The sequence below is a fragment of the Aspergillus nidulans genome, chromosome VI (assembly GCF_000011425.1).
Source record: "Aspergillus nidulans FGSC A4 chromosome VI".
Lineage (NCBI taxonomy): Eukaryota > Fungi > Ascomycota > Eurotiomycetes > Eurotiales > Aspergillaceae > Aspergillus > Aspergillus nidulans.
In genome coordinates this window covers 2,085,534-2,113,352 of record NC_066262.1, presented here as the reverse complement: position 1 = coordinate 2,113,352, position 27,819 = coordinate 2,085,534, and the positions used below count along the sequence as shown (strand labels likewise).

Below are 27,819 nucleotides of genomic sequence, written 5' to 3'. Positions count from 1 at the left end.
TACCTACTCGTACAGTGAAAGTTAATTTTGAAGAGGAACTTTAAGGACAATTACTTTCCCATAATTCGACATATTCTGCAATTTATTGGCACTTTATGCATTTCGGGAACAGGGTTTGACTCATCTCGGCATTCTAGTTATTTTATATCTGTGACAGGCTTCGAAGGCTCATTCTACCTCGACTGAACAAAACAAATATGGCCCCCGCAAGCCAAGAAACTCCAGCTCCGGCAGATGGTCGAACGTGGCGCCAATACTTCCCAAAGGGAGATCTATGGGTATTCGGCTATGGGTGAGTCCAGTGCTCAACATATTAATCATTCTTAGCTAACTAGTCAAAAGGAGTCTGATATGGAAGCCACCGCCTCATTTTGGTATGTCCTAGTCACGATAAGTGTGAAAGCAAGCTAGGCCAGCTAACGAAAACGACGATAGATCAGCGAGTACCGGGGTATATCGAAGGCTATGTGCGCCGGTTCTGGCAGGTTTGTGTCCTTTCTTCCATGCCTCTCGACCCAGAAAGCTGACATTTCATATAGGCCAGGTAAGCGGGTTTCTTTCGAAACCCTCACAAGACACAAGGGCCGTCCTAATGTAATATGTGCGAATACCAGTACCGACCACAGAGGTACCCCCGAGCAGCCCGGCCGTGTGGTAACGGTGATTGAACGCAATTTCTGGGAGACGCTGGATGATCCGGTAATTTTTTTTTTGCCTTTTAGGCGTCATACTACAATATTATCAACTAACAACCTAGCAGCTATCCCATCTAGAGTCTTCCACAACCCGCGTCTGGGGCGCCGCATACCACATCCCAGCGTCCCACGCCGAGGAAGTCCATGATTATCTTGATGTGCGCGAAATAGACGGGTACAGTGTGCACTATACACCGTTTCACCCCGTGACGAGCACAGCCACCGCTACTGGCACAAGCACAGACCAATCCACATCCGCATCCCCGATGACATGCATGGTCTACATTGGCCAGCCTAGCAACCCACAATTTCTGCGCGACCCAGCATGCCGCGATCCACAAGACGTCGCGGAGGTGATCTCCCGCGGCGTCGGACAAAGCGGGAAGAACACAGAATATCTGTATTTGCTGGAGAAGGCGCTAGAGGGTATTGGGCTAGGAAGTGCAGATGAGCATGTCACGGATCTGGTGAAGAGAGTTAGGGCAATTGAGGGTTCGGGAGAGGCTGATAAGGAAGAGGAGAAGGCGAAAAGAGATATTAGGGTTTCGCTTGAGGCTGCTGAGAGGGGTGATATAGGGAATGAAGGAGAGGACGATCTGGCGGAATAGATGCGTATATAGCCAACCTTTTAGACTATATAGAACCTAGATTGGAACCGTGATTATTTTGTCGCGTGATTGTGTTGGCTTTCTTTGATTGTGCTCCAAAGTAAAAATGAAAATGGCGGTTATAGAGTCGCCACTTGCGAAAGGGTTTCTGGAGCCTCAGAGGCTCTGGCCGATAAGTGAACACGTCAGGGGAGGTGTTGTCGTTCACGGCAGTCAATACCTGCAGTGCCGACGTGGCTGTGCGACAGCAAGGGTAGCGCAAGTCGAACGGTACACAGCGCTTGAGCGTCAGAAGACGAGTCAGGACCAGGTTCATTGGTGTAATGGTCGGTATTAGAGGTCGAGAGAACCACGCGTAATCTCTGAGCGAAAGTGAAAATCTGTGGTGAGTCTACTCTCTTTACTCATGCATGTATCTCCATGAGGAATGCCAGATTAGATGTCAACCACTAGCTGAAGCACACCATATTCAAAAGTAAAGCAAAATCAAGAATTCATCGCGACCAAAGGATCATGTGGATCAACATTCATTATCTTTCCAGGCGTCATCAACCATCAAAAACTGGGCGTCATCGATCGTGTCATGTGTCGGCAGTCTGTATAACGAGGAAACGTGAATCTTCAGTTCAAGCACAAGGTGACCGGGTTCCGACCATCAGGGGCCGGGGGCCTGGTTGCGCCAGCCTGGAGATAATTTCATGTTAAGCGTGCCACGTGGGGAGGACGGAGATACCATGGAAGATAGGGTAACGTACCACCGGCACCACCGCCACGGTAGCCTCCGTCGGCAGGGCTGTTGTAACCTCCGCGGCCCTGGAAACCGCCGTTGCGGGCAGCAGGCCGTTCCGAGGCCTTGTCCACGCGGATGATACGACCGTCGAATCTGGAGGAGTCAGTATTAAGTTTGAGAAGAGGCAGTATGGTTAGGCACGTACTCCTGGTTGTTCATGGCGCCCATGGCTGCGTCTGCTTCGGGCTCACTGGCAAAACGCACGAAGCCGAAGCCGCGGCTGCGGTTGGTGTCGCGGTCCTTGACAACGACCTGCAATCTGTGAATGCTAGTTCTTACGCGAGGAGAGAGGGTAGGCCGCAAGGTCGGTAAAAAGACGTACAGCTTCTTCGATGGTGCCGTACCGGGAGAAACCCTCACGGAGAACATCATCGGTAGTGTGCCATGCGAGGCCGCTATTTGGGTGGTTTTGTTAGTTGCGGGGGTTTTTGCGATCCCATAAGAAAGAAAATAGTCATTGTGAGGGACACTAAGGATGGGTAGTGACCATAAGAGACGGACGGACAGACCCAATGAATAGCTTGGCCATCTCGAGGTCCCGCTGAATGAAGAAGCTGGAGGTGGAGGGGCTGGAGTAAGTAGGCTCAGGCTAGGACTCGTTGAAGAGTTTAACGGTTGCAATCGCAAGGGATTTGGATAAGCAACAGAGTTTGGAGCGACGGAGAGTGAGAGCAGCAGATCAAAGCCGTGAGGGGGAGATGAAAGAAGAGGACGAGGGGAGGGAAAAGAATTTAGTCAAGAGGGGTGGCAGGCACTAGCAGAACGGGAGACGGAATGAATAATGAACGCCTGTCGCCCGCTCGAATCGAGCCTTATTTATTATTATTTATTACTACGCTGTACCCTTCTCAAACAAGCACCCCAATCACAGTACCCGGTGGTCTTTCTGGCCGGTGAATGGAACGCGGGAGTTGGAGGTCAGGCTACTTGTCTGCACTGCAATGTCAATCTGCAGTTCTGCACAGCAGCCGAACCTTCGACTATTGAGGCGAAAATTCAGAGGCCAGAAGCGTGAGACGAAAGCACCGGCCACCTAGCGAAGCGGGGAGGGATTGGCGGCACAGCATTGTGAATGCAGTGATGGGATGCAGAGATAACCAAAAATTAATATGGCGCTTGGAGGGGTCGTACACTGACCACCAATGATCTGCGCCCGTTCTGCCCAGGTGGTCTTTTTTTTTTTTCTCAGCTCACTACAGCGTGCCGCGGCGAATCGGACGAGGACGACAGGGGAAATTCGTACAGAGTCGTACCTAAGGCGACATCGAGATAGCGGGGTTGGTGAGGCGGGCGTCTTTCTAAGTCTTTCCTCTTTGGTGCTCGCTTTTATCTGCCGCTCAGTAGTGGCGCCGACTAGTCCACGACTAAGCCTACACATGCAGACCAAGTCAGGTTGACCCGCGATCATGCTGCAAACTCTATGCCAAATTGAGCGATGAACTTGTCTAGACCATGCCGGGAGGCTAGAGGCTAGACCAGACCGTTAGGTACTGTATCGTTGCGCTACTCTAGACTCTGACATGATGCATATATCTAACAACTCTGCTATGAAACTAGATAAATGAATTTGAGAAACGGCTCATCGAACAGATATCGCAGTTCATACTTTTCCTGAATCGCTCATTAAAGGCAAGGTAAATCGCTTGGTTTCGGTTCTTTCCAATCGGCTCTGGGTCCAGGTTACCAATAGTCGAGGTCTATTCGTCACCCATCTACTATATTCTCTCGAACGATCTTCCCCGAGCCCGTTCTTCGACCACTCAGTACATCACCATGTTGATTCTGAATGTGGACGGTGCGAGTAGGATGCGATTCCTTAAGTCCTGAAAGTGGATGCTTGGAGTAGTGTCAAACGACAAAGGCGTACGGACGACGGGACCTTTCACTGACGTTGAATGGTCTAATTATCTAGGTCAGATTCACATAGAGCCCTAAGACCACAAGATGGCCCTCAGTATCACGAGGTATACTGAAGATGGAATTTTCCTCACGTTTGCAGTCCGAAGAGACAACGAAACATCGGTGGACAGGGAAGTCGACTTCTTCTCCAAGCTCCTCTCAAACTCACAAAAGGACGACACTCTGCTGGAAACAACCGACGCAAAATACTATAAGTACTGAGTACGATGTGTAGACGTAGTGCCAATTTAGGCATTGTAACAAAGGGGAAGGTCATCACCGCTCGAGACGCGAGGTACGAAAGATCACCCTCCTGCTCCAGGAAATCTCGTGCTTATTATTTGTGCTATGCAGTGCCCGACCGGAACCTTGGAAACAAGATATCTGAACAATTGCCTGGACCCGGGCAAGCGGGTCAAGTGTTCTCAAGGTAGATATCGATCCGAGTGAGAAGCAAAGTCGATTACTGTACCATTCAGCCAGCATTATTTTCGTGGCGGAAAAACAGAGCCTCAGCGCGTGACTTATGGGATGTCCAGAACCATAACATTACGCACGCTCTGCGCTGGTGAGGCTCCTCTGCAGCCTCTAGACTCCAACTTGTATCCACCGAGCGTAGGTGGAACGAATAGTTGGCTAAGGACTTGGACTCTGGAAGGCCTCCAGAAACACATGTAACAAAGACTGTTTGCCCAAGAACAGAAGACAAAGGCAGTCCGACTGTGCAGGTTCTGTCCCAGCAAGTTTCACAAAATCTCAAGCATAATTCACCTACGGACAAAGCAAACTTCAATATGGAGGTGTAAAGAGGAGGTTTGGGGTCACAGCCGCAATGTGAGATCAAATTGATCAACAGAGCACGAGCCTCGCAAACTGCTAGTTTGGGTTCCCGCTCGAATCCAAGAGGGCGAGATAAAATATCCCATTGGCATCCGTTTTCCGTGCATATCTAAATGGATCACGCAACTGGGTGATGAGTCTTGCTAATTGGTGTTGTGTTTGTTGGTCTTGCCGCTATTGTCAGAAGGCGTCAAGGCACCATCTAGAGCATGGTCTATGGACGACCTAACACTAAACAGATAAGAAATAGGAGCCTGGATGCAGGAACCCAGTTGTGTTGAGCGGGTTGTTTGCAAAAGTGGCTCGAGGACATTACGCCCTGCGTTAGAAGAGGCCGGCGTCTAGTCATTGCTCATATCCCGCTCACCGAGGGCCTTGGATAAGAGACAGAAGCTGCTTACTGCAGCCGAATGGGCTGATACACGCTGGACCCAAGTGGACGGTAGGCTAATGCAGCAGACAGCTCAAATTGCACCCATATTTGCTTTTTTTTTTATCATCTTCGCACCTGTCTACTTGTTCTTGGAAGCCATCATAGTGGCTGGAGTACCGGATCCCAGACAGACAATCAATAAGGGGGTGTTGTGGACATGGTTTCCAATGGCTAGTCCAGGTATTGTTACTTCTTCCTCCTGCCTGAGCTCCTTTTAAAGTCCGAATCAAATAGGTTTGTCCCAGGAACCAGGCTGCCGGGACGGGCGCCTGCCTAGTCTCCTGAGTCCGTTCCTTCCTTCCTGCAGTAGCCGAAACGCCCTCTGCATTTGCTCGCGCCCTGAACACTACCAATGCATCCATCCAATTGTTGCCGTCGAAGGCACTGCAAGTCCGGACTCGAGGTTAAGGATTGCTCGAACGTGAGTGGTTACCGCTGGAACGGGCAGGCATCGAATGTACTTTGTTATGTCTGCTGTTGGCCCGTGGAGTCAACGGCCAGCTCAGGTATTCTGCTGCCGGTGCCGGCATTGGTGAGGCTGCCCAGTCAGTTCAAGGTTGAGTGGGCTTAGAATACGTATAAAGAGCTATTCTGATCGTGCACTGCAGTGCCTTCCACGCGTTCATCTCAATCCATCTGGTCAACCACCTACGCAACGGTCTATCGATGTTCTTGAGCCCATTTCCGCGCGATCCTCTGTCAGTACCCGGCATAGGCATGGCTACAACAACCACACGGCATCCTTTGACCAAGCGCAACCTGGCAATACTGGATCGTCTTCTTCAGAGTGTAAGTTCCTATTGCAGCTGCATCAGAGTACAACGAGGCCCTAACTGTGAATTTTTGCAGAAACACACTTCCGAGACAATCACCTCATGGGCTGAAAAGGTCATATCCGAAGAACAGATGCATCTGCTTTGCACCCAGCCGGCTACCTCCCTCGACGGCATGCACCCACCCGCCGGAGACGATGCCACCGATCTCAAAGTCGAGCGTGACATGGCCATGTTCGTTCAGTCGGCACGCAGCCTCCCCACTGTGGACACTAAAAGGACTGATGTAGACTCTTCTAAGGTTATCGAGGTGGAGACATCACGTCCGTTCATGTGCCTTGAGAGTCCGCTAGAGCGGTACCTAACCCCCGGATCTAGTGAGCCGAGTCACTTTAGCCGTTCGGCTCTGGCGCACGTGGGGCTTCAGTATGGGGATATGGAGGGGAAGAAAGAGAGAGCTGAGATGGCGCGCGGACATGTGGAGGTAGCGAGAGACAATGCTCTTCAGGCGCGAGAACAAGCGGGTAAATAGATTTGGAGTTCTGGTTGAGTGGCTTGTACATCAAGACGTTGCATGTCAGGGCCGTTCTGCAGAATATACTTAGGACCTGTAACATGCCTTCCAGCATCATACTGGCTCTGTGCATACTGCAGAAATGAAAGATTCAGTAGTGATTATTGCATTGATTGGGTATAATTAGCGTAGCGCCTAACGCTTGTATAAATCTCGCCGCGGTAGACGAATCTCTCCCCAAGTAGCCAAACAACGCCGTCCTCTATTCCAAAACCTGCATGCAATAACTCATCTGAGTAGCACTTGAACCAGACGCTCAGATACTGTACAACACCAGGTATGCCTTTCAAGGGTCTCTCGTTTTTGGACCAGACCCAATCGAAATTGCTTTATTTCACCACTCGCTGACCATACTCAAAGCGCCGCGAAAGCTTTCACATTCGACCTTTTTTCTCCAATCCCATAAAGCTCAATGGGATACTTCCACTCCATGAACCTTGTCCAGCCTAAAACGCAAGACAAATAATTAGCATAATCCCACTCCCCAAATCAACTGAGACACCAGTATACAGGACAGAAGGAACATACTCCAATAAGCACATCTTCTCCCCAGATATTTTCCAATAACGGGCACAATCACCATCGTTAGCAGCAGCTCCAGCTGCTCAATGCTCTCTTGCCACTCAGCTTCGGCATCGGAATAGTCCGAGTCGTCGGAGAGAGTCTCGAGGTCTGAAGCAGAAGTTGATTCGGAGGGAAGAGAGGCGACAGAGGACACGGAGTCTGTGTAGCTTGTGCTTCGGGGCCGAGGAGACGTTGGTGTTGAGGAAGAGGTCGGGGTTGGGAGGATGTATGAATCTGCGGTAGAGGAAGAGGAAGACATTTTTCTCGGTAGATGAACTGTCTGCTTTGACAAGAAGACGGCTTGTGGTGTTATTCAGGCTTAACTCAAGACTAAAGGGTGAGTTGGTGATAGTGTAGGTCGGTAGGTTGATGCGGAGTTAACGGGGGGTTCTTGTTTGGGTCGGATATTGGCCGAGGATCAGTGAGGTATATAGTACTGAGGTTTTGTGCAGGAGTGGCTTGGTTTCAAAATTGTTAAGTTCTCAAGCAGTGGCCTGCCTACCGCCCGAACTAGCAGCGTTAAATGAATGTACGGTCTCTGGAACCGCTGCCAGTAGTTGGAAGTTTGGAACGATGAGGCTATTGATAGTTAGCCTTGATGCCTGAATATTGAGGTTAAATATAACACGTGATAGCCAGCCAAACGGTATTACCGATACTCTAGTTGAGTCATATTGCACGTGACTACATTCGCGATAACAATCTTGCCATCGAACTCAAAGCAACTGCGGCCGAAGGCGAGGTATCAACCTACAAAGACAACTTATTTGTGTGTATCTCCACTGGGTAAGGCTCTACTATATTCTTTTCTTCTACAGAAGTAGTCACCGTCTTTCTTTTCCTCTCCTCAATTACCTCCGAAAATATGGCGGAGACTGTACGTCACACACCCTTGTTTTCGCTGCTGTATCTTTTACCGATCGCCCACATTCTAAAGTCCTTGTGCATAACCTGCTGATGCTGTGCTCAACATCCACTTTACTGGTTGCTTGTTTTGCGCTGCGATAATTCATACCTTCCTTTTTGTGTCGCGTCTTGTTCTCCCGCTTTTTTAAACTCCTTGGCATTTTGAGTTTCGAATTCTCCTCCCCCACTAACGAATTATCCGGGCTGCGTAGGTCGAACCAACGGCTCAGAAACAACGCAAGTCCGTCGCATTCAGTGAAGGAACCGTCATCATGGATACGAACGGCGAAGTCACACAGAAACTCGAGAAGCCTGTTGAAGAGCAAGGTGCGGATTACCCCGAAACCCCTCCGCGTCCTCTCTTCACTGAACACCGACCTGACTCACCAACAGCAGACAAGGCTGTCGATGAAGTAACCGACCTCTTCAAGGGCCTTGCAAAGAAGAAGAAGACCAAGAAGCCCAAGGACACCGACGCCGGCGACGATGAATCCTCCCCCGCCCCCGCCGCGGACGGCGAGTTTGACCCCACAGCGCTGAAGAAAAAGAAGAAGAAGACCAAGAAGGTCGACGCCGGCGACTTCGAAGCTAAGCTCGCCGAGGCCGGTATTACGGAGAAGGAGGCAGAAGAGAAGAAAGAGGATGAGGTGCCTGAGGGCGATCTCGAAGCCGGCACAGGCATTTGGGCCCACGACGCCACCCAGGCCATCCCCTACTCGCTGCTCGTCTCACGATTCTTCTCTCTCATCCAGAGCCACCACCCCGATCTTTTGTCGAGTGGAACCAAGTCGTACAAGATTCCTCCTCCGCAATGTCTTCGTGAAGGTAACAGGCGTACGATTTTCGCCAACATTGCCGATATCTGCAAGCGCATGAAGCGATCCGACGACCACGTTATGCAGTTCTTGTTTGCGGAATTGGGAACAAGTGGTAGTGTGGACGGAAGCAGGCGTCTGGTTATCAAGGGTCGTTTCCAGCAGAAGCAGATTGAGAACGTCCTTAGACGATATATCGGTATGTCTCCTTTCTAACCTATCTCTTTTATCTCCTCTAGGTTGAGCTGCCATCTAACCGAAACAGTCGAATACGTCACTTGCAAAACTTGCCGCAGTCCCGACACAGAGCTTAACAAGGGTGAGAACCGTCTTTACTTCGTCACTTGTAACTCTTGCGGATCTCGTCGTTCCGTCGCCGCGATCAAGACTGGTTTCCGTGGACAAGTCGGTCGCAGAAAGAGACAGGGTTAAATTTAGTCTCTGGGTTATTGCGTGGTTTCTGTTGTGGGTGCTAGGATATCGTCTGGAGATAGAGGAAATATTGCTTCATTTTCTTTGTCTCGTCTTTCTTTCTATGTCTGGAGAATGGAAGTATTTTGTTCTCATTTTGCCTCTTTCTCATCTTTCTGCCTTCTCTTCCATTAAAAACACTTGTTGTCTCTTGATTTCTTTTGAGTGATTGATGTCAGGGATGGGTTGTCCATGAAATGAAATGGGGCCGTGGAGGCAGCAGCAGGCGCGCAACGCCGCGCCTGCGAGAAACGGGTCATAAGCGATGATGACGATATTCTTAGCATGTCATGATTTAGAAGGATATTGAATGATATGATGGTTCAGGCAACAACAGTTGTTATTTTCCAGCTTTCTGGGTTAGCTAGGTTCTTCTCCCGCCAGATTTAGGATTTTGGTGTAAGCGACTGGATATTCCCAAGGATACATTGACATCACGCATAAGGTACAAGGAAATCAAAAGGTAACGCTACACGATACGAAGTGGTAGGTTGTTTATATATAGAGGAACACCACGATCCATGGGTATCTTTAGTGTAGCTTCGCCGCACCAATTTGCATGGCAAAGCCTGCCACATTGCGAGTTTGCATATACACCGTGCCAGGTCCTGTAAACCTACATGCTAAACCCTCGGCTGCGCTGAAGTTGGAGATGATACCGCCGGAGGCCACGCGTTCAAGTTTGTACTTGCAGTTCCAAGCTACAAGGTGGCCATTGTTCACGAAATATGACTCTCCATCAGCGAGCTGGGTGTACCGAGATTTTAGCATGATGTATCCAAGCCAAGGATGTAAGGGAAGGCAAGGAGTACTTACGTCTTTTTTGATTATTGCCCCAAAGCTTTGTATCCAGAGCAAGCCCGTCTTGTAAAATCTGTACACCCAAAGTCCTTCTCCAGAGAAGAGAGTTTTGGCAAGACCCTGCGTTTTGTGTTCGTGCTTGACGGCGCTTGTTGCTGCAAGAAAAGCGTCTCTACCGACTATCCATTCTTGCCCTTCTGTAAGTCGGATGACGGTGATATCACCTAGCAGGGTTGGGGCAATTAGAAGTTCGCCAGGCCCAGTATAGGTAGACATGGCCATTTCGCCTCCCGCAATGAGCTTAACGAAAGTGAAAGAAAGATTACCCCTTAGTGTTATCGTAGGAGACATGCCAATCATGACACCTAAATTCTTATAAGTGACCCTGGCCCAGTACAGACGTACTGAATGAAGTAATGGACTGACCTGGTTTCACCTGGAGTGGACACCCAACAGCAAGCTGGAGAGTCAGAATCGAATTGGTATCGCGGTGGCTAATTCGATAACTCCCTCCGTTAAAGGTTCCCACGTCGTCCGCAGCGGTCGACATAGCTCCAACAAACGATCCACCGCTGAAAGACTGAGAGGCACGTTGTAATGCTTGTGGCGGCGGTGATTGAGGGTGTATCGAATTTGCAGCATGTGCTTTCTCATTCGCCGCAGCCGACGAAGTTTGACTGAGTCCGGAGTTTGCCGCATACGCTTGAGCATTCTGAATGACGTAGGTCTTCTCACTTGCAGGAGGACTCACAGAAGGTGGAGGGGGAAAGTCTGCTTGTTGGGCGGGTTGTTGCGTTGGCGGAGGGTTGTAGCTGAAGTTCGACGGCGGGAACCCGGGGGAAGGTTGCGGATAACCGGAAGAAGCATGAGGAAAGCCAGGGGAGGGTTGAGGAGGCGGTGGGAAAGCTAGACGGGACGATGAGACTGGGTCATGTACAAAGTCTGGTTTCTAATGGCATACATGGAGCGTTTTGAGGTTCTGCGGGATAATTAGCCCTAAGATTATCTATGTGTGGTACGCTGGCATACGAGAGTACGAAGCTCCCTGAGTCGGTGGGGGAGGATAGTGAATCTGATGCTGCGACATGGTGGTGTACTATAGGCGCTCAAAGCACATATACCCTATATCCTGTTGAATGGGTCAGTGACAGGCGGCCGCAGCAAATGGAAGGCTTTATTGCCAGAATTTTGAACAAGACTGATGTCTTGTACTTATGCTGGAAGGGTTGTACCTATAAGATCCAGATGCGGGGACGGGTTTGGTTTAAACGGAGAGATTGTGCACTGCTTCACAGTATTTTGATACGAATGTAGGCGAAGAACGTAATAACAAGGTGGTAAGATGAGACTGGGAAACAGGCGCCGAGAATAACGCTGCTAGGAGGGGTGTGCCAGCCATTTTATAGCTTCCAGTTTCGTCGGCCGTCGTGTTAAGATGTGATGCGGCGCCGCAATTCGAAGCAAGCTACTGTACAGTGGTCTCCAGTCGGCGCTTACAGGATGCAGCTGAGTGGCAGATAGCGATCCAATTGGCTTTGGCGCTTTGGCGCCCGTGTAGAGGCGAGGCCTCCAACCTTTTCTGACGACAATATAGCAGAGGTTGAGAGAATACTAGTTCAATAGTTCGGATAACAGTAGTATAGATCTCCAAAGCAAAGGTTGACTTGCATATATTATACGATGTGAAGCAGTTGAGGATATATAGATTAAAAAGTGACGCGCGTATTGAAGAACGTACTTTGTAGTTCGGTCGGCTAAGAAGGATAGGCCGCTGTGTCTAGGCGGCTTCTAACATGGCTATAATTGTTCTTGACTCTATTCTTCTTGCAAGGTCAAGTGCTGTCCGTCCAGAGTTGTCTCTCTTGCTGATATCCACTTTCCGGTCGATCAGAAAGCGCACGACGGCACCGGAGGGTTCATAAACCGCCAGCATCAGCACTGTATTCCCGTCGTCATCTGTGATTTCGGCATCTGCTCCCTTATCCAGGAGGAATTCAACCATCGGTAGATTGCCTTTTACTGCAGCCGAGGCAAGAGGGGTGTATCCACCACCAGCTTTGCTATCAATATCCGCACCTCTTTCGAGGAGTAAAGTAGCGGTCTTGAACTGGTTGAATTCGCAAGCTGTGCGCAAAGCTGTAAAGCCTCCGGCATCTCGAATATCCAGATCTGCTCCCCACTCGAGGAGCAAAAGTGTCATTGCCTCATCCCCCTGGCCAGCAGCCAGATTTAGAGGAGGGTTCGTACCTTCAACAAAAGCGTTCACATCAGCTCCGTTGGCGAGTAGCTTCTTGACCGATTCTCTATTCCCGGTTTCAACAAGTTCAAGTAAAGCTGTACATGCTTGATCACCTGGTATATTGATGTCTGCACCGCGGCGACGAAGAATCTGGATTGCCGGATCCGACTGACTCTTGGCGGCATACACAAATGCTTTCATGATTAAATGTGGACAATTTAGACCGACCTCTACCCAACGGGCTAGGACCCAGTGGAGAAGGGCGTGCTGTGCATTTTTGATGATCCAGGACAAACAAATTTCTATGCAGTTTTCACCCTCATATTCGACATCGACTCCCTGACGTCCAGCATTGAATTTGGGAATGGTCCACTTCAGAAAAGTAAGTTGCGCGGTATTCGCGTTTGCTTGTTCTGTGGCATCAGGGTTGTCGTTTGCTCGGAAAAGTGAGTCCTTTGAGAAACCCATGTTCTCCAGGAGAGGTTTTACTGGATGTAGGTGAGTGTTATTATTGGCAATATGCCATGTCACCCAACCGAGCTGACTGGAAAATTCAGTCCACCAGTTCTTTTGAGCTGGTGAGTTCATCCAGTCTGGGCGGCGGGCGCTTCCAAGGTTCCTGAAAAAGATGAATCTGGCATCGCACTGGAGGAGAGATTTAGCAGTTTCAAAGCCTCTATCTCGGACGCTTGCGATATTGATAAGCATAGCTCGCTGGCAGAGAAGCCCCAACTCGTACACAGCGCGGTCGAATTCGTTTCCTTCAGATCGTTGACAGAGCCATTGAAGCATGGAGAACGCAGCGTCCCAGTCGCCGTCAGAGGTGAACTTCTGAATGCGCTCTCGTACGCTGTTTGTATCCCCAGTAAGCTCGGGCAGAATGCCGCGATGTTTGAGCACTGGCACTATACACAGCAAAGCATCCTCTCTTGAACCCAGATCCCCGGTTCCAAAACAGGCCACGAGTTCGTCTAGGCAGGTACTCTGGGATAGGAAACTAGACTGGGAGATTGGAATGATATCCACGCTGCCCCCGAGAATTTTGGTCCCTGCGAGAATACCCATGAGAAACTGTATATATATCTCTTGTGCGGCCATGACTCCCAGGCTGTTTTCTGTTCTTACGACAAGAATCTCCTTGCTATCCGGGTAATCATCGGAAAAGTAACCGAAAGTCTGCCCTGGAAAGGACATCATCTTTGATGATACCATCATTGCCTCCCTCTGTCGGAAAATCCACTTGTGGAAGTATAGATCTGTTGTTTCAGCTTTGGCCTCTTCTTTAGTCAATCCCACTACTCGTCCAAGGCCATTCTGCGACCACTTCGCATCGTACTTCAAGAGCCAGAATGTCCATAGCCCTAGAATTGCCTCCAGCTCGTTTGCGTCGACTTTCCATTGAAATGTATCATTTGATCGTTCAAGCATGATATTATATGTTTCCAGGGAGCCGCGGGACTTGCTATCCTTAGGGTGGCAGGCGAAGAAAAGTTCAAAACTGCATGAACTGAGAGGCGACTCTTTCCATCCTGACACCACCTCCATTGTCAATTCGATAGTTCTCGCAAGGTTTTTAGCCACTCTTCGTATTGGGAGATCATCCCAGTCCATACTAGGATGGCGGCCGCAAGAAGTGAGCTCTGTTAACCTAGCTCTAGTGCGTATCAATTTCTCTCCAAGTCCAGATGGCTGATTCGACACTTGTGATGAGCTACTCGTTGCACATGATCCAGACCGCACAGATGCATGTACGGGGGTTGACATCAGTTGGAAGGATTTGACCCTTTCCAGGTGATATGCAAAACAATCCAATTCTTGCTCATTCAGGGAAAAGAGTTCTCGATCGTCTATGCGAAACTGGTTCCCGTCTGAACCAAGCCGTTTAGTTCTCAGACATGTGCGCGCCACTGCCATGACAAGCGTCGATCCAACGTCTGCGATTATAACGGACGGGTGTAGGCCACGAAGACCCACGAATTGCAACACAAATCCCACCATAGTGACGGATATAGTGAAGACAAGCAGAGATCTTTTGCCCTTTGGAGGAGGGCCGCGGACGGATTTTATATATATCAAGTCTTGGGAGGTTGATGAATTCGGGCCTTCTTCAACAGCAAGGAAGGCCCCGAAGTCCTGATCTCCAATACTCTGTCGGCCCGGTTGTAACCAGTAAAGCTTACTTGGTTTGTTTGGGTGTAAGTAAGTCTCACTAGATGAGCGTTCTATCAAGAAGGCACTTAGAAACATGCCTAAGCTGAGTGAAACCGACCCGTAGATGTAGAATGGCAAAGCATAGTTTGTGGCGGAATCATCGTCGTTTCCAAAAATACCAGACGACCAAAAAACTGTTAGTGCCGCATATGCCAAAGTTCCTAGACCCTGATCAGTAGGAAGTAGCATAAGCATCCAGACCAAGTATGATCCCTACCTCCCTGTAAAATGATCCCCAAAAGAGCAGCTGCGTAGAACCACCAAGGCCCTCTCCGGTCAATGCCCTTATTTAGTGACAGATTCGGTATATCCAGTTCAGGAAGCTGTAGGAGCTCTTTCCCAGCATGAACTCCCTCGCCATCCGCGTACCAAGCTCCTGCTTTAAGGGCATCGCGAAGAGTCCCAAGCGCGTATGAGCCTTGTTCTTCCCATACAACCACTTCCAAAATCCTGGGCCTGCCAGATACTCTGGAAATGCCGCCATCGTTGAACAACTCTGCCAAGCCCTCAGACACGCAAGATAGCAGCTCATTCTCCGCCTCTCCCGGTGCTTCATTGGCCCTGCCCACAAAAGCTCGAAGAGACGGATTCCCGCAAATCCGGATGACGGAGACTACAGCAGTCAATATGCCTAGCGGACACAAGGCAAATATCAAATTGTCGAGACGGCTTGTAGACTCGGCGAGAAATTGCTTCATTAGCCGCTCGCCAAAGAGAGCGACTAGGGGTGCCTGAACCGGCAATCACATTAGCACTACATTCGACGCAAGCAAGAATAGATTGGGTTAAGCAGGACAGATAGATACCAAGTCCGTTGCGAAGTTATCCGCAAAGTCTTCCCAGCCTCCCGCTCTTACGCTCGTCCAGAAGAGGGCCGTGAGGAGCAAGTACTGCCAGAGCATAGCTGGCATTTTAGGTCTATACCTTCCAGCGGTAAAGAATTAAGGGAACAAGGCTTACAAATGAACTTCATTGTAGGTGAGCGATGGAGCCAGACAGTATTATAATCTGAACAGGGCTGGGGGTGCAGTCAGCCGTGAGAATCGCCTTGCCGCAACCCCCTTCCCCACGGGCATTGGCGATAGAGGCATTCCCTGTCAGTAATGGGGGCTGAGCGGCATGGCCCCAACCATTGCCAATGATTTGACAAGAAACCGACCAGACTGAGCCGCCCATACTGCGGAGTTCGTTGTAGAAAAGAAAAACTACGAGTGGAGATTGCCACGTTTGCAGCCGGCGCTTAAGTGCAGCAAAGATAGAACAGTTCGGCGCCAATCGAAACACCAGAAGACGACACAGGAAAGATCTTTGGAACCATACAATTAGAACCCGTATTGGGCTTTCCCTAAGAATAGTTTTGACCAAAACGCCTTTTGGCACGTAGATACCCTGAAAAGCCAAGTTAGAGAGTTCATAGCAAAAGACCCTTAACATATACCCGAACAGGCGATGATTAACTCTTTCAAGACCTTCCGTTCACTTATGGGCCTGCCCTTCATGCACAGAAAAATAGGATAAACCGAACCACCAACGCCGCTCCCATGGAACAAATGAGAAAGAAAGACAAGCGGAACGCACATCTCGTTCGATAATCAACGACATAAAGCGATCCAGCCATGCACCAAGAAAGTGAACTAGAAGATGCTATTGACAATGTTGGATCCAATCGTAGCACCGGCGCCGAAGATAGCTATATACAGAATTAGTTTCTGGGTGTAACTCGTGTATTTTCAGAACAGGGCTGATTACGTACCAGCATTGCCCATCTTCTTGCCGAATTTCTTGCCGTGTTCCTCAAACTTGCCGTGTTTACCAGGCGTGGATGAGGAACCGCTCTGGCTGACGTCAAGAGGCATATTTCCGTAGCTGGAAGGTGGCGCAACCGCTTTCTCGTCCAGGACATTAACATAGCTCCGAGGGAAGATACCCTCGAGGTTTGTGCGCTCGTTGCGACCACGCCACCCTATATTACGTTAATACCTGCCTCAGTCAGAAGGTTCTAGGAAAAAAAACATACAGTCGGCATTCATATGCTCTAAGACCTGAATACGGTCGTTTGGCTGCAAAGCTAGGTCCCCAGCATCGGTCGGAGTGTATGCATAGAGTGCAGAGGCGACAGAAAGCACAGTGGGTGCTTGTGGGTAGGCAGGAGGCGGACTCGCATAGTGTTGCTGAGGTGCGGGCGGATTAACTCCGTACTGTGCCTTTTCGTTCAAAGAAGTATTGGCAAGCTGAGCGGTAGGTGGTGAGTATGGTGCGGGCGATGGTACAGGCTGAGCAGCGGCAGGCGAAGGTATACTCTGAGCAGCAGGGGGTGGTAGCTGAACTGGAGACGGCTGTGCCGGTGCGGACACTTGACGTTCGCTTTCACTCGAATTAGGTAGTTGTGATAGAATGGATGAGAGCTGCTGAGGGGTGATGACGGAGGCATCTGCTAAGAACTCCAACTCCTGAAGAAAAGCATTATCAGTAATCATCTCGGCGATCTCGAAAGAATCATTTTTATCAAGGGGGAGGTCGTACCGATCGGACATTACGGAGCGACCGGCTAGTCAAGGCCGATAGGAACGTCTCTGGAGATGCCATGATAGGCGATAAAAGAACGGCTAACAGTCCAACTGAATTAAGCAGGCAAGCGTGGCCGGAATGATGTATAGGAGACTTAAAATGAGGTCTCCGAACGACAGAAAATTGCTAACTCGTCGGCCAGCAATAGGGTCGGATGGATGTTGATGGGATAGATGGTTGATGGGGTCGAGCAGGGACGGTACGATCGTTGGTTCCTGAGGTCTTAGGCTGCCGCAGTGCCGCCAGGCTGAAGGATTCCTATTGGTGGACATGGCTGTGTTCGGAGTCAAGGTTCCTTAGGCACTATGACTGATACATTTATGAATCACAATGACACTTTATGTCCGGGTTCTGCTCAGCCACATCCGAACATCGAATTGATTATAGATGTAGAGAGCGGAGTCTGTATCCTTTCTGTCGTTGTATAACATATAGCCCGCTTTGGATCCCCAAAGCTGTGGTATTCAAGCCTACATGCCTAAGGCCTAAGTAGGGTAGGCTAGGAGGCTGGTTTTACTTGAACTTGGCGCGACAAACTACGGTCATTTAATCAACTCAAAGAGATTGGAGATTTCGCTGGAGGCAAAACTGCTCTACGGATTGCTCATTACGAAATCCTTTTTATGTCTGGCCATGGATCCCAGCCTTGCCTCTTGACATTACCGATCTTTGATCTTCTCTATTTCTCGAGTGAGTCAAAGCCAAGTATGTAAGCAACGCTAAACCTCTTGAGGCTAGCGTCAATCGCCCCATCCTAACTCCGCCATAAAGGACTCTCGAAAGTTCCGTCTGTGTCATCGATATAAATACGGTGGGCCCCTTGAGGCTTGAACATTACTCTTTCCAAATCCTCACGCGATCGCATTCTTTAACCGCCACTCCTTTACAATAGACTTTTATAGACCGATATTCTCAACAATATAACTTCTACCCGCACCCACCTTCACAGCAACAATGAGCGACTGGGATTCTGTTACTCGCATCGGCTCCAAGAACCGTGGTGGCCCCGTCGTTCGCGAGACCGTCATCAAGGGTAAGAGCGCACTCAACGCTGCCCAGCGACAGGGGCTCGTTGTCGGAACTGAAAAGAAATTTGCGTCTGGAAATTCTGTAAGTAATCTCTCCCCATTGTGACTATTCAATAATAGTCGCCACATATTAACGTTGCTTAGGCTGGACGAGCCAGCGCCGTTGAAGGCCAACATCTCACCAAAGTCGACCGCAGCGACGACATTGTAAAGCCCAAGACTGTTGGGCTGCAAGTAGCAGACGCCATCAAGAAGCGCCGAACGGACGAGGGCTACAAGATGACACAGAAGGAGCTCGCCACCAAATGCAACACCACAGTTACCGTCATCCAAGACTTCGAGCGGGGTACAGCCGCACCGGACCAGAAGGTGCTTAGCGCCATGGAGCGCGTGCTGAACATCAAGTTGAGAGGCTCTGACATCGGGAAAGAGAAGTTCCCCAAGAAAAAGTAAATCGACCGGGGGTGAGCCCGCGACTTTTTCTTTAGGGGAGGCGAGGGGCATCGTTGATGATTTCTTTTCTATGGCCTTCATGTCCCAGGCTCCTTCTCGGTTGTTATGTTATGCCCTCCATTGAATGATATGACGTTTTCTTTACTCTTGATCGGTTTGCGTTCATTCAGAAGCGTCAACCTGGTGTTGAATTGCCTAAACTCGAAATACCTTTTTCCCCGGCGGCGAATAGATGAAATAGAATTACGTCTGGTAACACTGCCTTCATCTTCTAATAGATAGTGAAGTAATAGTTCTTTTTATTAGGACACGAAAGCGACCAGAAATCGAATATGATACCAACTCCGTCTTATCATGATATAGATTGAAAAGTAGCTCACCACTTCAATCACACAGGTCTACCTTTGACCCACCACACGTAGCAGTCTCTTTTCCGTGCTTTTTAGATATGCCATCACTTCATGACACATGCAAGAGATGCAATGAACAGAAAGGAAAAAAGAAATTCTACCATCGTCTCACACATCACGCAATTTACCGTCTCAGTTGCTCTCGCTCGACTTCGTACATAAAATCAAAGTAGGGCTTGTCAAAGTGGTGAACACGGACATAACCATCCTCTCCACCAGAGGCATAGGCTGTACCAGCGGGGTGAACGTGGATGGTATTCAGAGGACCGAAGTGGCCTTTGACACGGCCAATCTCGTCCTCGAAGACCTTGTGATAGAAACGAGCCTCGAATTTACCCTGGCGAGCGGAAGTTGTCGTGACATCCATGGCGGCCTGACCACCACCGAGGATCACATATTCCTTCTTAGGAGTGATAGCGGCGCTGTTCAGCGGTGTGTCGGCAACGTAGGTCTTCAGGATGGCGAGGTTACGAGAGGACATGAGCTGCATATTATGAATTACCAATTCTGAGTCTGGTGATAATGGAAGCCTACCTTGGCGGATTTGTCTTTGGAGGCGGTAAGGAAGTGGGTGCGGTCGGGGGAGAATTGGAGGTCGTTGATCTGGTGGTCAAACTCGTGCGCCTGGACGTTCTCCAGCTGCTCACCGGTCTAGACAAACTTTAGTATATAGTGTACTTGCCAAACCAAGACATGTCAATCGCACCTTTGCATCGTACTGGCTAACGCTTCCATCTTCGTGGCCAGCAATAATGTACTTGCCCAGATAACTCCACCCGGCGACTGTAGCCTTGCTCTCTGTGCAGGTGATCCTGAGGCTAGGCTCCTCGGCCTGGTTCGTGAAGTCGCCATCGTAGTTGATGTCGAGAACGGCGATCGTACCCAGGAAACCCATTCGCTTTTCTGTAACGGCGAGGACTTTGCTTCCATCCGGACTGAACTCGACCCGCTTGACAGCCGTAGGGAACTCCCACACCTTAACACACTCTCCAGTCTTCACATTCCATAGTCGCACGGAGTTGTCTGCAGAGCCGGTCGCAAGGAGGACAGTATTGGGGCTTACGTCGACGGTCCAGATAGCACCCAGGTGTCCAGAGTAGGTACCCAATCGTTCGCCGTTGGCCGACCACCAAGCGCACACAATCTTATCTTTGGCTACCGAAAACAAAAGATCGCCATCGCGGTTGAATTTGATCTGGTTAAGGGACCGTTCCTGCAGATTATCGAACGTTAGCGATCTGAATATGAGGCTGGAAGACGTCGAAAGAACTTGAGCAGGCTCTTCCAAGTCTGGAGGAAACGCACATGGCCCGCAAGCAAAATCGGCCTCATACTGAGCGGCCAATATGTGATTTATTGAGGCCGCAAGGGGTATAAAGAACTAAATCACAGATGAAAGCTATCTGTGACACTAACTGCGTGTTGGGGCTTGTTTTTGGCGGGGTTGATTATTGCGGCGGCCTTTCTTGAACCTCACCCGACAAGTTCACGAATTTCATCGCACAGTCTGCGGGACTAATGCCAAGCCTTCTCTATTGGCCGTATGCATGACACTGAGTGTATCGGAGGGCAAGATTTCCCGGTACTGTAATATAAAATCATGTGACAGCAGCAGCCCTCGGGCAGGATCTAAAAAGGACTAGCGTGATCGACACGCCAGCCGCGGCTTGCTGACATGAGCTCTCTCTTTGACCTGTACCAATAAAAGTCAAGCCCATCGCCCGAGGCCGCAGGCTTGAAAAGCAATTGAACTGCTGAGAATGTCTGTATACACTCGGAAAGGCTGTTCAATTGAGATTAAGACAACGTTGTAGTGTTTGTGGTTCCTTCTGCTTTTCTCTTCTACTTAACAGTACCATTCTGGATTTGCTCATTGGCATCTCAAATTGACTCCGCCTGATCGACTGGTTTCCCTATCTGCCTTCCAGTTATCCGGCGCGAGGAACCCGAAAGGAGTAATTGATGCCATACTCCCCCGCCTATTTGGCAACAGTACCCCGCTGTGCTGCTCCAGCAAACAGCCTAGGTTTACAACCGTCGGCTCTGCGTCAGCCTCCTTCACGCCAATTTTTCTCCTGCAAATCTTCCTGTCCCTCTTTATACACTCGACTGTCCTCTGTTCGACGCGGGTTCCTTATTGAGTCTTGCCGAAGAGTTCCCCGACGTTCCCCGGAGAGCCTCAGAAACTTTCCCGCTTTACCGTGTCAACGTCGTACATTCTCGAGCACAGGCGTCGCCATGGTGGCCGAAAAGATCGATGGCACGCAAATCGCCAAGGACATCCGGGCGGGGTTGAAGGATGAAATCCAGAAGATCCAGGAAATCAACCCCAGGTTCAAGCCCAGCCTGGTGATCTTCCAAGGTACGCGCTATACTTCAAATAAACGTCTTCCGCGGGAAAGTACTGACATTGTTTTGTCAAGTCGGAGATAGGTCTGATTCAAGTGAGTCTTCTTGCGACGATATTTGGTGGGAGGAGAGCGCTGACATGTCATACCTTCAGGCACATATGTGCGCATGAAGTTGAAGGCGGCTGAGGAAGTATGTTGCCCTGACCACAGACCACCCCTTCCTATACTTTTTAAGCCTCAGTTAACAAATTCCCTCTGTTAGGCAAACATCCTCTGCAAGATCGTCAACTTCCCCGAGTCCATTACTCAGCCTGAAATTCTCCAAGAGATCAGCCAGGCCAACAATGACCCCTCAGTACACGGCATCCTCGTCCAGTTACCCCTTCCCCAGCACCTTTCCGAGCATGCGGTCACCTCCGCTGTAGCCGACGAGAAGGATGTCGATGGTTTCGGAGCGATTAATATTGGAGAGCTCGCCAAGCGTGGTGGTCGCCCGCTTTTTGTTCCTTGCACACCGAAGGCCGTAATGGTCCTTCTCAAGGCCAGTGGTGTCGACCCAGCGGGCAAAGAGGCAGTTGTCCTTGGCCGCAGCGACATTGTTGGAAGCCCTGTTAGCTACCTTCTCAAGAATGCAGACGCGACCGTCACTGTGTGCCATTCGAAGACCCCCGATATTGCTAGCGCTGTAAAAAAGGCGGATATTGTTGTCGCGGCGATTGGTAAGACAGAGTTCGTCAAGGGCGACTGGATCAAGCCAGGCGCCGTCGTTATCGACGTTGGTATCAACTACAAGCCTGATTCCACGAAGAAGTCAGGACAGCGTTTGGTCGGTGACGTCGAGTACGAGTCGGCCTCCCAAGTGGCTTCAAAGATCACGCCTGTCCCCGGTGGTGTTGGGCCCATGACAGTAGCTATGCTTCTGGAGAATGTTGTTGCTTCGGCCAAAGCATACTTTGAGAAACAGAAGGAGCGACATATCACCCCGCTCCCGCTCAAGCTGGCCACCCCGGTTCCCTCAGACATCGCCATCTCCCGCTCGCAGTACCCTAAGCCTATTACTCAAGTCGCGTCCGAGATCGGTATCGCATCTCACGAACTTGAGCCGTACGGTCATACTAAGGCCAAAGTGAGCCTTGAAGTACTTAATCGTTTGAGCCACCGCCGTAATGGCCGCTACATCCTGGTCTGTGGTATCACTCCCACTCCTCTAGGAGAGGGCAAGTCGACAACTACGTTGGGTCTCAGCCAGGCCCTAGGTGCACACTTGAACCGTGTCGCTTTTGCCAACGTCCGCCAGCCGAGCCAGGGTCCTACGTTCGGTATCAAAGGTGGAGCCGCCGGTGGAGGCTACAGTCAGGTCATTCCCATGGATGAGTTCAATCTGCATTTGACTGGTGATATTCACGCCATCACTGCCGCTAACAACCTCCTTGCCGCTGCAATCGAGACACGTATGTTCCACGAGGCTACCCAGAAGGACGCCGCGCTGTACAAGCGTCTCGTCCCAGAGAAGAAGGGCAAGCGCGAGTTCAAGCCTATCATGTTCAAGCGGCTAAAGAAGCTGGGAATCAACAAGACCGACCCCAACGAGCTTACTGAAGAAGAAATCAATCGGTTTGCCCGCCTTGACATTGACCCTTCGACCATCACTTGGCGCCGTGTTCTGGACGTCAACGATCGACACCTTCGCGGAATCACCGTTGGACAGGCGCCAACGGAGAAGGGACTAACACGTGAAACTGGGTTTGACATCTCGGTTGCCAGTGAATGTATGGCAATTCTGGCCCTGAGCAGTGATCTCGCAGATATGCGGGAGAGACTTGGTCGTATGGTTGTTGCTACCTCGAAACGGGGAGAGCCGGTCACTTGCGACGATATCGGTGCTGGGGGAGCGCTTGCGGCGCTGATGAAGGACGCGATCAAGCCCAACTTGATGCAGAGTTTGGAAGGTACGCCTGTTCTAGTTCACGCCGGTCCCTTCGCCAACATCAGTATCGGAGCCAGTTCGGTCCTTGCGGACCGGGTAGCACTGAAGCTGGCGGGTACCGAGCCCGAGGAGGACCATGAAGCCAAGACTGGTTTCGTTGTTACAGAGGCTGGTTTCGACTTCACCATGGGCGGAGAGCGCTTCTTCAACATTAAGTGTCGGTCGTCTGGTCTTTCTCCTGACACTGTAGTCATTGTTGCTACTGTGCGTGCCCTGAAAGTTCACGGTGGTGGTCCTGAGATCAGCCCTGGAGCTCCACTACACGAGGTCTACCGCACAGAGAACACCGAGATTCTCCGCAAGGGCTGTGTTAACCTTAAGAAACACATTGAAAATGCCCGGCAGTACGGAGTCCCCGTCGTGGTAGCTATCAACCGCTTCGAGACCGACACCGAGGCGGAGATCGCTATCATTCGCGAGGAGGCCATCTCGGCGGGTGCGGAGGACGCAGTCTCCGCCAACCACTGGGCCGAGGGCGGAGCCGGCGCCGTCGACCTGGCCAAGGCTGTCATCATTGCTAGCTCCAAGCCAAAGGACTTTAAGCTGCTCTACGATCTCAACGGCAGTATCCAGGAGCGCATTGAGCGGATCGGTAAGGCCATGTACGGTGCGGAGAAGGTGGAGTTCAGCGAACTCGCTCAGAAGAAGGTCGACACATACACTGCCCAAGGCTTCTCTAACCTCCCGATCTGTATCGCCAAAACACAGTACTCTCTCAGTCACGACCCCGCGCTGAAGGGCGCTCCGACTGGGTTTACCGTTCCCATCCGCGATGTACGATTGGCTGTGGGCGGTGGATACCTGTAAGTCCTGTCCCTAAGTTTTGTCACATAGTTTCGACTCACCGATCATTACTAGGTACGCGCTCGCAGCGGACATCCAGACGATCCCCGGGCTGCCGACCGCTCCTGGGTACCTGAACGTGGACATTGACCCCGAGACCGGGGAGATCGACGGGCTCTTCTAGAACTACTATTGATGGAATTCTCGGCGTGATTATAGTTGGTTTTCACGGGTTTACGACGGGTATGGTAGCATTGTTGTGAGGTTCATTTCAACTTATCGAACCTATCGAGTTGCAAAAACATCGGGGTAGTTACATCTTCAACAGGATCGGAACATGAATATGCAGAATAATAATTGTCTTCTTAATTTACGGTTTGTCTGGTCTGCGGGTGGTGCGATGCGAATATCAAGTACTGTATAGAGTAGGTACACTATAGATCGGTGGCGGGGAGAAGGCGACCAACTCCGGCACTCCGGCTAGCCACGCAAAGGAAATGTCCGATGATCGCAAGTTCGGGCTACAGCCGGCGGAAAATTTCTTGGTGCCGCGGGAAAACGGTCGAGTGGCCTCCTACCCCAGGAGGAGTAAAACGTGAATATCGTCTCACAAGGTGACGGAGACCGTGCGACAGACTGACGGGAAATCTCTCGAAACTCTGATGGTGTTGCGCTGCAATGGCACCGTAGACGGAGAAATATCGCCTCCAAATCCGCCATCTGCACTCCGCATGAACCCCGTCCAAAGTTTGGAGTCTGGAAAGTCGCCTGCGCAACGTCATCAACCTTATACCCATCTAATCCTCGTTCCTGGCCATTTTCTGATTCTCTGTATGTCTGTAAGCTCCATTTATCAATCAGGTATCAGTCAGATATCAAGTGTAGTCCCTTATTCTCATTATTGATTGTGTTATCCAAGACGGCCGGCTTCGGCGCGCACGGTGGGCGGAAAAGGAAGAGCTCCATCACGAATCGTGGGGATAAGAGAGAAGAGTCACGCCTCCTCGAGACCTCAGGACTTCCATCACCAGCAGTCTTTTTCCCTTGCCCCTTCCACGACACCCCTCCTCCCATTCTGGCCTGTTAATCATTTTCCGGCCAGCTCCGTTCTGCTCCGCAGCAGTCACTTTGTTCCCTTCTGTTGACCCTCTGCGACTCCACTGCGCTCTCCTTCCACCCGAGCCTCCTACGTCGAGTTCCCTCGGGTACGTTGCAGTCGCCTTCAGAATCGCGTCTTCACTTACCGACGGTCGAATCCGCTTGCAGCAGACAAGGGCCTCTCGTCCGCCCCTCCTCCACATCCCATTATCTTTCGCCCATTCGCGTCGTTTGTGAATAAGCCCATTATTCCGCCATGTCGTCGGTTCGGTTCACTTCCGCATTGGCTCGCCGCTCCCTCAACTCCCCTCTTCTGCCCTGCGGTGCCCCTCCCATTTCCTCCGCTCTTCGCTCTTTCTCTTCTGCTTCTTATTCTGCTTTCTCTTCTTCTTCTTCTTCTTTTCCCTCACCATCCAGCGCTCGCGCTCTCGCATCCACTGCTCGCATCTCCCGTCCCGCAGCTACTCGTTCTCTATACCGCGTTCAAACCCGCACCATGGCGACTGAAGTACAGAAGATCAAGGTCAAGAACCCCGTCGTGGAGTTGGACGGTGATGAGGTAGGTTTTATCCTGAGCGTTCAAGGAAGAGCCGCATGAAAAATAAATCTTCAATTGCGTTGTACCCCGCCCTGCATGGCCTTGCGTTGTGCGACTGCGCCTTATATCATGGTCGATTTGACCCTCGGAGCCGCATTTTCGTTCTGGCCCTCCGCAGGTGCGGGGAGAAACGGCGAAAGTTGCCTTGCTTTCTGCTGGATCAGCGTCAATACCCGGAGGGTTCTAGCCTTGCAGCCAACAAGCGTGCTTGAAGCTTATATCACATGTCACTGACAAGTACTCTTCCTAGATGACCCGCATTATCTGGAAGGAGATCAGGGAAAAGGTGAGTCCACACTTATGATCCTCTGCATCATATCATGATGTAGCTTCCGTCACTGGCCGAACCCTAAGCTAACGGTTACTCCCATCATAGTTGATCTTGCCGTAAGTTGATATTGTACCTCGGCTTGGGTGCGTCGTGGCTAAGATAGGCTAGTTTCCTCGATATTGACCTCAAGTACTACGACCTGGTATGTCTTGAATGCTTGTCTCCCATTTTCAGTGCACTGATCTTGCTTTAGGGTCTTGAGTACCGTGACCAGACCGATGACAAGGTCACCACCGAGTCCGCTGAGGCCATCAAGAAGTATGGTGTCGGTGTCAAGTGCGCCACCATCACTCCTGATGAGGCCCGTGTTGAGGAGTTCAAGCTGAAGAAGAGTAAGCATTATATGCTCACTGCGCGGAAGAGCTGACTGACAAAACAACCCTAGTGTGGCTGTCTCCTAACGGTACTATCCGTAACATCCTGTATGTCACCTTTACCTTTTGAAATCCCTTGCTATTGCAGTGTGCTGATACCATCAAGTGGCGGTACTGTCTTCCGTGAGCCCATTGTCATTCCTCGCATTCCTCGCCTCGTCCCCGGATGGACTAAGCCCATCATCATCGGTCGTCATGCTTTCGGTGACCAGTACCGTGCTACCGACCGTGTGATCCCTGGGCCTGGCAAGCTTGAGCTCGTCTACACCCCCGAGGGCGGCCAGCCTGAGGCTATCAAGGTCTTTGATTTCCCTGGCGGTGGTGTTACCCAGACTCAGTACAACACCGATGAGTCGATTCGCGGCTTCGCCCACGCCAGTTTCAAGCTTGCCTTGACTAAGGGCCTTCCTCTCTACATGAGCACCAAGAACACTATTCTGAAGAAGTACGATGGCCGCTTCAAGGACATCTTCCAAGAGATCTTCGAGTCCGACTACAAGAAGGAATTTGATGCCAAGGGCATCTGGTACGAGCACCGTCTCATTGATGACATGGTCGCTCAAATGATCAAGAGCGAGGGTGGTTTCATCATGGCTTTGAAGAGTGAGTGCATCTAAAACAGTTGATGCTGTCGTCGACTAACCCCTTTAGACTACGATGGTGACGTTCAGTCCGACATTGTTGCCCAGGGCTTCGGCTCCCTGGGTCTGATGACCTCCACACTCATCACCCCTGACGGCCAGGCCTTTGAGTCTGAAGCTGCCCACGGCACCGTCACCCGTCACTACCGCGAGCACCAGAAGGGCCGCGAGACCTCCACCAACCCCATTGCCTCCATCTTCGCCTGGACCCGTGGTCTTATCCAGCGTGGTAAGCTCGACGAAACCCCCGACGTTGTCAAGTTCGCCGAGGAGCTCGAGCGCGCTTGTATCGATGTTGTCAACGAGGAGGGTATCATGACCAAGGACCTTGCTCTGTCCTGCGGCCGCAAGGAGCGCGACGCGTGGGTTACCACCCGCGAGTACATGGCTGCCGTCGAGCGCCGACTCAGGGCAAACTTGAAGGCCCGTCTATAGATATATCATGATCTAGCGTTTTGCTTACTTTTATTGTCGCATTTCTAAAATATCACGATACCTATTCATGACGACTGCGTTGGCTAGATTCTAGCTAGAGTTATTGGGTCCAAGATAGGAACATTTGACTACCATATTGTACA

General features: G+C 50.7%; 12 protein-coding genes across 12 annotated transcripts, besides 1 other annotated feature; 6 read left to right on the top strand and 6 right to left on the bottom strand.

The window, feature by feature from the left end:
- Positions 1-27,819: part of a sequence feature (contig 1.51 915..1114266(-1)) that runs on past both edges of the window.
- On the top strand, positions 198-1,303 carry ANIA_02988 (gamma-glutamylcyclotransferase; the record flags this gene model as incomplete). The annotated part of the gene is made up of 6 exons (XM_655500.2): positions 198-292; positions 343-374; positions 436-485; positions 540-544; positions 615-699; positions 761-1,303. The coding sequence occupies 6 exons, from the start codon at positions 198-200 to the stop codon at positions 1,301-1,303; spliced, it is 810 nt and encodes a 269-aa protein (XP_660592.2).
- Positions 2,000-2,805, bottom strand: ANIA_02989 (RNA recognition motif domain-containing protein; the record flags this gene model as incomplete). Its single annotated transcript, XM_655501.2, has 4 exons — positions 2,603-2,805; positions 2,416-2,488; positions 2,239-2,345; positions 2,000-2,186 (listed from the first exon to the last, which is right to left on the bottom strand). Exons 1-4 carry the CDS (start codon positions 2,620-2,622, stop codon positions 2,000-2,002), a joined length of 387 nt encoding a protein of 128 aa, XP_660593.2. The 5' UTR covers positions 2,623-2,805.
- On the top strand, positions 5,983-6,570 carry ANIA_02990 (uncharacterized protein; the record flags this gene model as incomplete). Its single annotated transcript, XM_655502.1, has 2 exons — positions 5,983-6,054; positions 6,115-6,570. 2 exons carry the CDS (start codon positions 5,983-5,985, stop codon positions 6,568-6,570), a joined length of 528 nt encoding a protein of 175 aa, XP_660594.1.
- Positions 6,967-7,435, bottom strand: ANIA_02991 (uncharacterized protein; the record flags this gene model as incomplete). The annotated part of the gene is made up of 2 exons (XM_655503.1): positions 6,967-7,058; positions 7,141-7,435. 2 exons carry the CDS (start codon positions 7,433-7,435, stop codon positions 6,967-6,969), a joined length of 387 nt encoding a protein of 128 aa, XP_660595.1.
- Positions 7,922-9,684, top strand: ANIA_02992 (translation initiation factor eIF2 subunit beta). Its single transcript, XM_050612568.1, has 4 exons — positions 7,922-8,053; positions 8,295-8,409; positions 8,476-9,096; positions 9,163-9,684. The coding sequence occupies exons 1-4, from the start codon at positions 8,042-8,044 to the stop codon at positions 9,327-9,329; spliced, it is 915 nt and encodes a 304-aa protein (XP_050468477.1). The 5' UTR covers positions 7,922-8,041; the 3' UTR covers positions 9,330-9,684.
- ANIA_02993 (AIM24 family protein) lies at positions 9,781-11,492 on the bottom strand. The gene is made up of 6 exons (XM_050612567.1): positions 11,402-11,492; positions 11,199-11,298; positions 11,131-11,148; positions 10,596-11,075; positions 10,185-10,534; positions 9,781-10,115 (listed from the first exon to the last, which is right to left on the bottom strand). Exons 2-6 carry the CDS (start codon positions 11,254-11,256, stop codon positions 9,900-9,902), a joined length of 1,122 nt encoding a protein of 373 aa, XP_050468476.1. The 5' UTR covers positions 11,257-11,298; positions 11,402-11,492; the 3' UTR covers positions 9,781-9,899.
- On the bottom strand, positions 11,947-15,530 carry ANIA_02994 (ankyrin repeat domain-containing protein; the record flags this gene model as incomplete). Its single annotated transcript, XM_655506.1, has 3 exons — positions 11,947-14,780; positions 14,837-15,350; positions 15,477-15,530. The coding sequence occupies 3 exons, from the start codon at positions 15,528-15,530 to the stop codon at positions 11,947-11,949; spliced, it is 3,402 nt and encodes a 1,133-aa protein (XP_660598.1).
- ANIA_02995 (uncharacterized protein) lies at positions 15,927-17,348 on the bottom strand. Its single transcript, XM_050612566.1, has 4 exons — positions 17,143-17,348; positions 16,637-17,069; positions 16,373-16,582; positions 15,927-16,309 (listed from the first exon to the last, which is right to left on the bottom strand). Exons 1-4 carry the CDS (start codon positions 17,203-17,205, stop codon positions 16,254-16,256), a joined length of 762 nt encoding a protein of 253 aa, XP_050468475.1. The 5' UTR covers positions 17,206-17,348; the 3' UTR covers positions 15,927-16,253.
- mbf1 (multiprotein-bridging factor 1) lies at positions 18,042-19,557 on the top strand. Its single transcript, XM_655508.2, has 2 exons — positions 18,042-18,297; positions 18,360-19,557. Exons 1-2 carry the CDS (start codon positions 18,142-18,144, stop codon positions 18,666-18,668), a joined length of 465 nt encoding a protein of 154 aa, XP_660600.1. The 5' UTR covers positions 18,042-18,141; the 3' UTR covers positions 18,669-19,557.
- Positions 18,064-20,551, bottom strand: tif34 (translation initiation factor eIF3 subunit i). The gene is made up of 4 exons (XM_655509.2): positions 20,384-20,551; positions 19,785-20,291; positions 19,613-19,729; positions 18,064-19,562 (listed from the first exon to the last, which is right to left on the bottom strand). The coding sequence occupies exons 1-4, from the start codon at positions 20,408-20,410 to the stop codon at positions 19,203-19,205; spliced, it is 1,011 nt and encodes a 336-aa protein (XP_660601.1). The 5' UTR covers positions 20,411-20,551; the 3' UTR covers positions 18,064-19,202.
- Positions 21,041-24,383, top strand: ANIA_02998 (C-1-tetrahydrofolate synthase; the record flags this gene model as incomplete). Its single annotated transcript, XM_655510.2, has 5 exons — positions 21,041-21,440; positions 21,502-21,522; positions 21,582-21,619; positions 21,692-24,219; positions 24,275-24,383. 5 exons carry the CDS (start codon positions 21,041-21,043, stop codon positions 24,381-24,383), a joined length of 3,096 nt encoding a protein of 1,031 aa, XP_660602.2.
- ANIA_02999 (isocitrate dehydrogenase (NADP(+)) idpA) lies at positions 25,233-27,807 on the top strand. Its single transcript, XM_050612565.1, has 8 exons — positions 25,233-25,856; positions 26,146-26,181; positions 26,272-26,282; positions 26,335-26,368; positions 26,420-26,558; positions 26,612-26,648; positions 26,707-27,203; positions 27,252-27,807. The coding sequence occupies exons 1-8, from the start codon at positions 25,554-25,556 to the stop codon at positions 27,674-27,676; spliced, it is 1,482 nt and encodes a 493-aa protein (XP_050468474.1). The 5' UTR covers positions 25,233-25,553; the 3' UTR covers positions 27,677-27,807.

What these genes read in the sequence shown, in the direction of transcription:
- ANIA_02992 (XM_050612568.1), top strand. An exon ending in GAAGCCTGTTGAAGAGCAAG is followed by an intron (nt 8,410 to 8,475) that starts GTGCGGATTACC and finishes ACTCACCAACAG; the next exon opens with CAGACAAGGCTGTCGATGAA. An exon ending in CGTCCTTAGACGATATATCG is followed by an intron (nt 9,097 to 9,162) that starts GTATGTCTCCTT and finishes TAACCGAAACAG; the next exon opens with TCGAATACGTCACTTGCAAA.
- ANIA_02995 (XM_050612566.1), bottom strand. Translation starts at nt 17,205, where the DNA reads ATGGCATCTCCAGAGACGTTCCTATCGGCCTTGACTAGCCGGTCGCTC. An exon ending in CGCTCCGTAATGTCCGATCG is followed by an intron (nt 17,070 to 17,142) that starts GTACGACCTCCC and finishes GCTTTTCTTCAG; the next exon opens with GAGTTGGAGTTCTTAGCAGA. An exon ending in CAAGAAGATGGGCAATGCTG is followed by an intron (nt 16,310 to 16,372) that starts GTACGTAATCAG and finishes TTCTGTATATAG; the next exon opens with CTATCTTCGGCGCCGGTGCT.
- tif34 (XM_655509.2), bottom strand. Translation starts at nt 20,410, where the DNA reads ATGAGGCCGATTTTGCTTGCGGGCCAT. An exon ending in TTAGCCAGTACGATGCAAAG is followed by an intron (nt 19,730 to 19,784) that starts GTGCGATTGACA and finishes AAGTTTGTCTAG; the next exon opens with ACCGGTGAGCAGCTGGAGAA. An exon ending in CCAAAGACAAATCCGCCAAG is followed by an intron (nt 19,563 to 19,612) that starts GTAGGCTTCCAT and finishes CATAATATGCAG; the next exon opens with CTCATGTCCTCTCGTAACCT.
- ANIA_02993 (XM_050612567.1), bottom strand. Translation starts at nt 11,256, where the DNA reads ATGTCGCAGCATCAGATTCACTATCCTCCCCCACCGACTCAGGGAGCT. An exon ending in TCCACTCCAGGTGAAACCAG is followed by an intron (nt 10,535 to 10,595) that starts GTCAGTCCATTA and finishes ATAAGAATTTAG; the next exon opens with GTGTCATGATTGGCATGTCT. An exon ending in GGGCAATAATCAAAAAAGAC is followed by an intron (nt 10,116 to 10,184) that starts GTAAGTACTCCT and finishes CGGTACACCCAG; the next exon opens with CTCGCTGATGGAGAGTCATA.
- ANIA_02999 (XM_050612565.1), top strand. Translation starts at nt 25,554, where the DNA reads ATGTCGTCGGTTCGGTTCACTTCCGCATTGGCTCGCCGCTCCCTCAAC. An exon ending in ACCTCAAGTACTACGACCTG is followed by an intron (nt 26,369 to 26,419) that starts GTATGTCTTGAA and finishes ATCTTGCTTTAG; the next exon opens with GGTCTTGAGTACCGTGACCA. An exon ending in TTTCATCATGGCTTTGAAGA is followed by an intron (nt 27,204 to 27,251) that starts GTGAGTGCATCT and finishes TAACCCCTTTAG; the next exon opens with ACTACGATGGTGACGTTCAG.
- mbf1 (XM_655508.2), top strand. Translation starts at nt 18,142, where the DNA reads ATGAGCGACTGGGATTCTGTTACTCGCATCGGCTCCAAGAACCGTGGT. An exon ending in AATTTGCGTCTGGAAATTCT is followed by an intron (nt 18,298 to 18,359) that starts GTAAGTAATCTC and finishes AACGTTGCTTAG; the next exon opens with GCTGGACGAGCCAGCGCCGT.